Here is an 11,205-nt window from a genome sequence, read left to right on the forward strand (position 1 = left end):
CGAGCGGTGGGGGCGACATAGTCGGCCGGGTTGCCTAGGGCACCTGCCCGACTTGGCCCGGCACTGAATGTGCTTTATATATTCTAGTAAAGGATCACATATCCTTGTTTTAAAGTAGGGTTTATGATTTGTTTATTGCCATATAAAGGGCAACTAAGGCCATCTAAAATACATATATGCAGCAGCACCTTTGTACTGTTTTTTATTTTGTTTTTGGGTCATCATTAGCATATCTCCCAACTGTCCTAATTTATGCAGGATAGTCCCGATTTTGACAGCTCAGCCCGCAATCCTGGGTTTCTTACTGAAATGTCCCCACTTTCTGTTTGATCTCCTGCACTGACTCCAGAAAAAGATACAATATCTGAAACTTAATTAAAATAATAGGCTTTTTGGCGGAGTGCCCAGAACAACCAGCAGCTGCACTTAGATACATTTCTATCAATTTAAGATAAGCAAAGAAACAATTGTAACTATTTAAGATAAACAGGTCTCTTGGGAGAACTGACACTAGCAGTTTAAAGAGCAATTCAGTTTCATTAGCAAAAGTGTTATAACACATAAAACATTGCACTAAAACTCCAAGAAATGTGTTCAAACTTCCCTAACCTGCCAAATTTAGTAAAATGGACATAGCAATTACTGGGTGTGGCCATAAAATGGGCACGGCCAAAATAATTTTTTTGTTCCTCTTTTAATTTTTCATATGTTGGGAGGTTTGCATTAGTCCTTGATATAGTGTTGCCCAACCCATCCATAATTGTTGCCTGCTGTGCCATCAGTGCCCAGTATTGGCCCTGTGATTGTATAAAGCACAAAGGACAATATATAACAATGGAAGGGCAGAGTATTATGTGCAAATACAGGCTCAAGTACCCTTGCTAGAAAATAATAGCAGTTGGCACAGTAGCAGCTGTCAGCAGGTTGAAGGTCTTTGTTAGGCTTTGTGATACAGATAGAGAGGACTTGCAAAGATAAGGTAGAACTCTTAACCAGCAGTACGGCTATAATGCTTCATTCACATTAAGATTTCCCTTGGGGTTTATTCTATATAAATACATTGGCCTTCTACTACTGAACACTGTCTAGGTACCCTTCCTTCTTGCTGGATTTTAATTAAGTCAACACTGATGTTAATAAAGAATAACGACGTTAATATTCTCTATATGCCCATTGTATAACTTCTAGAGCAGTTTTGCTTGCATCCAATATTATGGCTAAGGCATATTATGGGCTAACGCATGCTGGTCCTTACAGGTCATGAATATTAAAGCTTAATTTATACAGCAACAATGTATTATTTTTACCAAGGAGAATCTTGCTTTGTTGGGTTTATGAAATATAAATAACGGTGAGTTCTGATGTCATCATTTATAAACGGTGAGTTCTGATGTCATTTCTGTCACATGACTCACTGAAACTTGTGTATTATAATAAATAAAGTACCCCCAGTTGCAAAATATGAGGATATTAGAAGTTCCCTCAGAGTTCCATGACCTGTATGGCCTTGTGTTTTTATATGGTCATGAAACTCCTCGGTAACTTATAATATCCTTATATTTTACAAGAGGGTACTTTATTCACTATATAAATGATCTCCCTTTAGCAAAAAAGAGAAAGATGACTGATGTAGTGTTAGTAGGGATAGTTCTTACTTGAGAAGCCTTTTGTAACTATAATTTAGAGCCTAAATTCAATTTAACCGAGAACCTTGAGCTCTACAAGTTACTAATGCTGACCACAATCCCACCAGTGCAGTTCTCTGTAACATTTCTCTAAATTAAATTTGGCATCAGTTTCTTGTCTTGTAAACTAATTATGACCATGCAACCGAAGCCAAAACCTTGCACCCATACAGCAGTGCCTCAGTCTTATGATAATAATTTTCTTATTGGCATCTTAGTAAACAATAACCTTAATAAACAGAATAACTTCTCATTCCCATCTACTTGTGAAATTATTGATTACCAAGGGTTCCTTTATTGCCGTTGTATGGGGGGGGGGGAATGGAGGGGGAAAAGGGAGTTCGGTGTCTGGGTTGTGGGAAGTGCGCTTGGAGCCAGAGGAACCATATTTTTGTAAGTTTTTCTGGGCAGCCTCTTTGCATATATGTTCATCTGTACATGAGGACATTAAAATTAACTGTTTTCCACTGTGCAATTGTTGGGGGGTTGTCTACTTTTCATGCCATTGCAATGAGGCATCCATTCCATTGTTTACAAAAATATATCTTGTATCAATTTATGTATTTAATTCTCGTGCCTTACCTTGGTTCTTCATAGTGATAGAAAAAATGTAACTCTAAGCAACTTTCATATAAATACACTAAATACATATAAATGTCTGTGATTTTAACATTGTGTGTAAATATAATTGCTACTGAAATCAGAATCTGTCTATTACTATCCCCTCAATTGCTTGTTCTGACTAAGAGAATAAAGCTGGCCATAGACGCAACGATCCGATCGTATGAATCGTGTATTCGTACGTTTTTCGGACCGTGTGTGGAGAGTCACGGCATTTTTCGTCCGGCGGAGATCGGTCGATTGGACAGGTTAGAACATTTCTGTCGGCTGCCGATAATATCTCTGCATGTATTGCCAATCGTATGATTTTCAGTGGGAGACTGTCACTGGCTTTGTCAGACATAACTATTGTACGATTGCTGTCAGGGGCAGAACATTGGCTGATCTGTTCTTTTACTACTTTATTTGATCGGAATGGTAAGACTTTGAACTGAATGGTTAGTGGAGGGTCGGGAGATGGGAAAGTCCAATCGTACGTTAATTCTTACAATCGGATCTTTGCGTCTATGGCCAGCTTAAGAGAAGCAAGGGGAATCAAGGTCTTGGTGGGAACTGATTTTTGCAACATTGTTTCTGTAGTCAGACCAGCAGTGATGGGATCAGCAAAGGACAAACTACTTTCATAGCAATTACATTTACAAATTATTGCATTGTTTTAATTAATGTCCATTGGATGTTGCTTAAAATGATTTTTTTTTCATTATGCTAAAATAAAATTGGCTGAACCTCCCTTTTGATCTGGCAACAGATTGCATTACCTAATGAAGAACTTAGTTGTTAGAATGATGATGCCCAAATTACTATATACATTTTACAGTTATGCATGAATAAGCAGAAGAATGAATACATCAATAATCAAGTCAGTGATAGCCTCTCTGTTTTGCTGAGATTTTGTCTCAGCCTATTTTTCCGTTCTGGTGCTCCCTATAATCTAATGTTTGTGTTGGGGATTTTAATCCAAACCAGTAATAGACAATTTAATTCTCTATGAGCTGGCAATGTTGTTATAAAATACACAATGTCTTAAGATTTGGATTAAATGCCTGCATATGTCTATTAGCGCTTATCAGATAACACAGGGAGCATTCTGGGATCTGTAGTTCCTGCAACGTCAAGGACAGGGTCTGAAAGCAATACTGTCCTGCTGTCCTGGGCCAAAAACCCAATCAGTTTGTGCTTTGTTTTCTTGTTCATTCAATCTGACGCCAAACACCCTAACAGCACTACGTCTGCACTTCTGCTTTTGATTACAATAAGTTTAGCACAGTAATCTCTCTATGGGTATAGGAGAAGTACACCCGTTTAGGCAACTTGATGCAGGTCAATTAAACTCAAAACAGCCCTGGCCCCATTTGCCTGTCTTCCTAAGCCAGAATTATACAGATGGGTTGGTAGTGCCATTTCTGGCTTCCTGGTGCTGACCGCTGCTCTGGACAAAATCATGTGGTTTAGAAGCTTCTTTGCTTCTGGTTTCTAATGTGTATGTTCCTGATTAGATCAGATGCCTGCAGTGCAAGGTAATGGAAGCAAAGTGGCTAAACATGGTGGCCTCCAACCTTTCTTCACTACTCTGTCCTCCAATATGGGTAAAGTAGCAGAATTTTAGGAGGGAGGTCTGTGTAGGAGCCTTTTATTGTTTTCTTGGTTTTCAGTTTCGGTTTTAGTACCAAATAAGTGGAGATGGCACTGGTTCTCACAAAAGAATTGCACCTTTAATTAGGTTTGAGATGTCTACATTGGAGAGCTGGAAGGGTAGTAGGTTCTTCTAAGATATAAAATTCCCTGGTACCTTCTACACCAGGGATCCCCAACCTTTTCTACCTGTGACCAACATTCAGATGTGAAAGGAGTTGGGGAGCAACACAAGCATGAAAAATGTCCCTGGAGGTACCAAATAAGTGCTGTGATTGACCATTTAGTAGCCTCCATGAAGACTGGCAGTCTACAGGGGCCTCTGTTTGGCAGTAAACCTAGTTTTTATGCAACCAAAACTTGCCTCTAAGCCTGAAATTCAAAGATAACAAGCTGCTTTGAGGTCGTGGGGAGCAACATACAAGGGGTCGGAGAGCAACCTGTTGCTCACAAGCTACTGGTTTTGGACCACTGGAAGGACATAAGAACATTCCCATTGACTTCAGCCCTTCTATTGACAGGAAGATTAAGTTGTTACAATGAAAGGTTGCATCTCTCTTTAAAAGCAAGAATAAAAGGACATAAAACAGGTTTAAAACAGAAAATGTAACAAATGGAAACTCCAGTTGGAATAAATACATAGATGGCACTTGAGCAGGAATATCATTGTTAGTGGAACACCCACACAACCCAGAGTGCGTCTCTAGCACCATTCACATCTTAATTATCTGAACAAAACAATATTCTGGAAGTGCAAAATAGGTAATGAGCCCTGACGAGAGCAATTAACATGTGCCACCTGTCTCCTTCATCATTGTAATGTCCTACTCAGGAACATTTTTAGTCTTTTAAGATATGAATAATGATATAGGCATTGTAAAAATAATAAATGAATGAGTTTGTGTATAATTGGGGGGCGCACAGCTTAAATCTTATATGTATCAGTTCCCTTGCTATGTGTATTTTTGGATTGTGGCCCGTGTGAGTAGCAATGCGGTAACTTTGATACCCTATTTTATCTATTATGTGTAATGCTAGTGTAATGCTTGGGAACTAGGGTTTTCCTGAAAGGAATTTTACTGTAATTTGGATTACCATACCTCAAGTTTGCCATATTTTACCAACAAGGACAGGGTGCATTTTTTCAGATTAGGCACTAATTGTGGTGATTGTGAGATTCATCATACCACATAATGCATTTCCACCTCTTTAGAGCTTAGTGGTGTTGGTCTTCATACTATAGTGATGTTAGGCTTGTGTGCATCGCAACTGAGGTTATCCTGCTGATGTATGGATACAGGTGGCCTTGCGTTTCTAGATATTTTTGGTAATGTTATTTTATGTTTATTTTTAAGAATGGATTAACATCTTTTAATTGTATTGCCATTTTTAACACTAGCTTTAATAGCCAGAAACAGCTTTTCAAAACTTTAAAGGTTATTTTAATGTGCTTATTAAAGTCCTATTGGTGAATTACTGACAGATAAGACTGCAAGCAAATGAGGGAAGATATTTTATTTTCATTTACAAGAGAATGAATAAATACTGAACAATAGAGCAATGGACGAGCTTGTTTACCAGTTTTGTGCATCTCAGTCAATGTGATCATCTTGCTAGAAAGTATTCCAAGTCCTTGGCTGGTGTACATAGGAAATGTGGTTTGCAGACTTAGCTTGGTGTTAAAGCCAGTTGGTTTTAGCAATGATAATAACCTTGCAGGCATAATGTTCTCTGCAGAATTATTGTTAGCCATTTAATTTTTTATACAGAGTTACAGTACTTGCAATGGTAAGAGCGACTGTTCTAATTATAGTGGGGATACTGGTCTAGTACAGTGAGACTAATTAATGCATGTAATTTAGTGGTTGATCTGGATTGCCAGACAGTGGTAAAGTCTTCATATTATGCAGTAACTCAGGGAAAAATTGCCCTCGATTTTTAATTCATTGCTACCCAACATCCTTCTAGTCTATGAGTGTTGAAAAGACCTGAGGGCGTATTTACAATCACAAGTGCAAAGGGCTAAAATACATTCAAAGTTGTTGTGTTTTGATGCTATTAACAAAGGCACTTGCACTCATAGTTGTGGCTAGCACCCAACAGCCTTCTCCGAACAGTGTGCAGTTAAGCATAGGGATGCAACTCCGCCATTTCATTACTGGATCTGGCAGAAATTCCAAGGTTAGAGCAGTGATTGTTTGGTTTTCTCAGCCCATGATACTGTTGGAAGTCTGACCCTTTGGTTAGGCTCCCCAAAGCTTATAACAGGGTTACAGAAAACATTTTCAGCTATTGTTCCAAGAATATCTAAGAGAGCAATAACATTTCATCCCAGATCTTACCCAACTGTCCAACTATCTTGCTCAAAGTATGATTAAAATACCATACACCACCATAACTCTGATCAATTTTAAAGCCCCCATGCAGGGGCATCTTTAGAGGCACATCAGTCCACTGCTAAAAGGGCTATGGTTACCTTGAGCTGGTATAGACTTTCGAAACATAATGCATATAATTCATCCCCTACTGCTTTAGTTAAACTTTAGTTCTCCTTTAAGGTGCTTTCATGTATGCCTTGCTCCGTTGGGTGCATGAAATGATCCACCATCAGAGGAGCAAAGAGGTTTTGTTGGAATATTTTCTTGCATTAGACACAAATATCCTTGGCAAATAAGCTGAACAGTTAGAGGAGGCAACTGAAATAGATTCTGGGAAAAACACAACTACCTTCAAGTACTCTCAGAAAAAATCAATATAGGGGGTGTGACCTAAGCAGTATCTGGTATGTAATAGTCAAGATGAAGAGAAAAGGAGGTAAGTGGAAAACTGTAAGATGAAGCACCTACATGCTAGCTAAATAATATTGGAGGAGAATGTGCCTTTGTGCCATAATCCTTAGGGTTCAGATTCAGTTTGACTAAACATAACAGATTAGTCCAGATCCTGTGGGAATTGCTGAGGTTTGTGAATTTGGTGCATCCTTAGATATTACAGTGGCATACGTTGCTATGTGTAGTTGAGCAGCATTTGGGTTGAACAACAACAACAACCCCTTAAAACCTCCGTTATGGCAGTAAGAACACTAGCAGTTAAACACACACTCATTAAATTGCATTCTTTTCAAAGTGGCATTATTTTAGCTACATGTTTTTGTGCCATTATTTTTTATGTGCATATGTTATATTATTCATGCATATTCATATTTGTCGCTTGTTTTAATTACATTTCTCCTTCCGAGTAGGGATGTAGCGAACTGCCGATTTGGTGTTCGCGAACGCCGTTCGCGAACACCGGCAAAAAATGCGAACGTTCGCGAACTTCGAACACCCGCTAAAATCGTTCGATTCGAACGATCGAAGGATTTTAATCGTTCGATCAAAGGATTTTCATTCGAATCGAACGATCGAAGCCATTCGATCGAATGCTTTTCATTCGATCGAATGCTTACAATCGTTCGAACGAATGGAAATCGTTCGATTTTTAGCGGTCGAAGGAATTCGAATGATCGAATGGTCGAACGATCGAACGCGAACTCAAAATGCGAACGTTCCCAAACGTTCGCGAACATTCGGCGGACACGAACGGTCGAAGTTCGCGCGAACTAGTTCGCGGGCGAACAGTTCGCTACATCCCTACTTCCGAGCATGTTGCTTTAATCTTACATTTTAATAATATCATACAGTCTGATGATTCATTATCAGAGACATGCACAGACATCATAATGCAGCTTTACTCATAGAACTATCTGCATTTTTTACCAATAGTTCAATACAATGCATTGCACAGATGTTTGATGGGTGTTTTCATCTGAAAACAAGCAGTTGACTCCCATCATTAGGAGACATACGCTCACCAAACCATGAATTCAAGTGAAAATACATGGGCCAATAAAGACTGATCAATTGGCCCCTCCAGACCAAGTCAGTTACTTACTGACCAATGTATGGAGGCCTCATGATGGAATGCACAACTTTAAGCCATGTTTAAAAACCCAGTTGGACAAAACAGCATACATGCATTAAAGTGTTCCTCTCCCAACAGTTCAGCACTTGGTTTTCCAAATCAGTCAAAGATCTCACCATACCAGCAACATGAGGACAAACTTTTTTGTCTGGACACAAGTTGTAAGACGTGCTGGGAGATTTCGGGCCAGGTGCAAATGATTCTGGCGCTGTTTCACCAGTGGTAGTAAGGACACTAGTAGTTAAATATTAATGTTTTAATGACATTTCTCCTTCCGAGCATGTTGCTCTCATCTTGCATTCTGATGATTCATTAGCCCCGGCATCTAAAAGCTCTCGGAGTCCTGTATAAGTCAATGGGGAAGGTCCCAGTGCGTTGATGTCTGTACCGATATCCGATGATTTCGGGGTTTCAGGGCAGAAAACTACAATCGGGAGTTTTCAGGGGAAAGCTCAGAAGTTTGCCAGACCCTATTTTGTCTACCTTTTTTCTTCATAAATAAGGTCCATTCGGGAATTCGGAGTTGCTCAGAGTTGGATATTAGAAATACTGAGATAAATTCGGACCTTGATAAATAACCCCCTAACTATATTCTATTTAGTGCTTACAGGTCTTAAAGAGATTAGAATTATTCCCTCACCAGGACATACGAGTAGTCAAAATTAGGTCATAACAAACTTTCTAAATACAATAAATATGTAGAATGCCTTGCTTTAAGTTTAAAACATTTCTATCAGGACTAAAGACACTGTTTACCTTGAAATTACCATCTAATAGGATATAGACAATGGAATAGTAAGATCAGATTTGCAAGTAAATTTTTTTATTCTGTGTTATGTAGAAGACAATTACATCACAGACTTGGTTCACTTACTGATTTTAGCTTTTTAAGAATCTGCCATTATTCTGCACATTACCCCTTAACATCCATACATGCTGAATTGTTGAAATGGAGCAGCTGTTGCCATGGTGCAGCATGCCTGCATTTGGAAGCACTGTATTCATAAATGGCAGGTGGGGGAGGCATGTAAGCATCCACCCTCCCATCCTCCAACAAGGCCCCGTACTTACCAATGGAAGAGGAGCCTGGAACATCTCTTGAGAGCTAATTACCAAACCAAACTAATAAACATGTGGCTTCTACTTGACATACATAATCACATCTATCAGAATTGCATGGTTATAGAGTGTTCTCTCCCTGCACTGAATATAGCAGCGGAAGTCAAAGCTAAATGTGATCCCAAAAGAGAAAGGAAAAAAAGGCAAATGAAAATTAGAAAAGAAAGTAGCCAGATACTAAGCTACACAAAAGAGATGACATAAGAAAATAGAAAAGTTTAAAAGAAAGGACATATAGTACAACAGAGAACAGGTAGAGGGGAAAACATAACAGTGGGTAACAGAATAGAAAATCAGAATGGAAAATGAACAGCAGTAGAACTGGAGGGAGGAAGAATGTGAAGGTGAAAGAGAATAGGGAGGAATGAAATACAAATCACAAGGTGACAGCACAAAAAAAAGGAAAGGAACAAAGGGAATAAAAAATGAAAAAAGCAGAAGAAGGACAATAGCTAGGCTTAAAACCTAGAAAGGTAGAGAACAATCCAACATCGGAATAATAAGAACACTAAACCCAAAGAATTAAAAAAACAAAATATACTCAATTCAAGGAATTTGTCATGTTGGTTATTCTGCACGAATGTTGCTATTTTTTCAATGTTTCCTTTCTCGTTGAATAATGTTTTTTGCCCTACTATGGTGCCTTTTTGTATTTCTCCCATGTCTTCCTTTGTGCTCTTTTCCCATTTCTATTGCTGATCTATTTTTAACTCTCATCTGGAAATATCCTCATTCTGTCTGGCAGATTTAGAAAATGTAATTCCCTTTCCTCTCTCATCCCCACCTCCTGCCCATCAATATACTGTGCACTGCCGCTGCTTCATCTTATTTTGCACGCAGTTTCTTATTCTGCCTGAATAGCCAATTATAAGTCAGGTGGTACCAGGACAGGAACACTCTGTACAAACACAGACTCTCAAGCCCTGTACAATCTATAATAGCTGGCAGCTGTCACTATATTAGATACCAGCCATTATAAATAGCAACATGATTTCTGTTTGGTTATTTTACTATATGAAACTTCAGTTCAAAATAGGCAGTAACATAAGTTGATAATGCACTCTATTAGTTTCTTCTTGGAGGTGGAGTCTGGGTTGGGGGAACTTCATATTTATCATTTACAGCTTCATCCACCAAATGTTGTGTATTATGATACCATCTATTTAAGAAGCACTGGAATCTTTGGTTGAAGCCGAGCAAGGAACACAACAGACTTTGTAGGACTGTATAACCTATGACCCATTGACCTTGTTGACTACAGTACAGCTGAATGGCTGCAAGTCAGACTACAATGATCAGTATTGTCATTATCTTGGCCTATTGCCTTCCTCTTGTTCTGCTGTTGCCTTCTTGCCTTTCCATTTTTCTTTCTTCTGAAGTACAATGGCAATGTGAAGCCCAGGATAATTGCACAGATATGAAATAAAAATACATTTCTATAACCGGTAATGAAAATGAACATCTTAATGGTTGGTATGGGTTACTGCACTAGTAAAAGGCATTTGTTTATTTATACAGGGCAGCAGTGGGAATAAAACACTTTTTACAGTTCTGCCTCTTGGCTATTTCTCAGCATTCTACATGTTTAGCAAGGGCAGCAAACTGTGTTGACTATGTTTTGGCATGGGCCAATCATTTCTGCAAAGGGAAATAAAAATGAAACATGATCCTTCAAATGGCATTTGTTTATTTAAACAAGGCAGCCTTATGTCTATATGATGTAACAACAGAAACAATAGGCAGGGTGGCTGCTATATGATTATTGAATCTATTGATCTATTTAATTATCTATCTTCTAGAATCAAGAAAAGTCTAATAACAATGTTTCATTTTCCACAGGCCACAGAACATTGTTCATTGGAGTACATGTCCCTCTTGGTGGGAGAAAAAGCCATCGGCATCACAGACATCGTGGACACAAACACAGGAAAAGAGATAGGGAACGTGACTCTGGACTAGAAGATGGACGGGATTCTCCTACATATGGTGAGGACTGGGAATTCTAAGATTTAGGGTTCAAACTGTATTTGCTATCCTAGATATTCATTGGAGCATGAGCTAAGGGGGGTTTTGACCAAAGGTTGCCCCTGGCTCCAAGATAGACTAGTGTGAAACAAAAGCTGTCTCTCGCACACCCAGTGTAAGATGCGATGTCTGGTGCTCAATGGTAGAGGTTCAGCCACCT

General features: G+C 38.9%; 1 protein-coding gene across 5 annotated transcripts in view; it reads left to right on the plus strand.

Annotated features, from left to right (window-relative positions):
* slc4a10.S (solute carrier family 4, sodium bicarbonate transporter, member 10 S homeolog) overlaps positions 1–11,205 on the plus strand; it is a 111,311-nt gene that overhangs the window by 36,636 nt on the left and 63,470 nt on the right. For all 5 annotated transcript variants that reach the window (XM_041579123.1, XM_018238823.2, XM_041579120.1 and 2 more), the window contains exon 3: positions 10,860–11,006. In XM_041579123.1, coding sequence (XP_041435057.1) covers positions 10,860–11,006 — 147 coding nt within the window. The remainder of the gene's footprint in view (positions 1–10,859; positions 11,007–11,205) is intronic.

This window comes from Xenopus laevis, chromosome 9_10S (genome assembly GCF_017654675.1).
Source record: "Xenopus laevis strain J_2021 chromosome 9_10S, Xenopus_laevis_v10.1, whole genome shotgun sequence".
NCBI lineage: Eukaryota > Metazoa > Chordata > Amphibia > Anura > Pipidae > Xenopus > Xenopus laevis.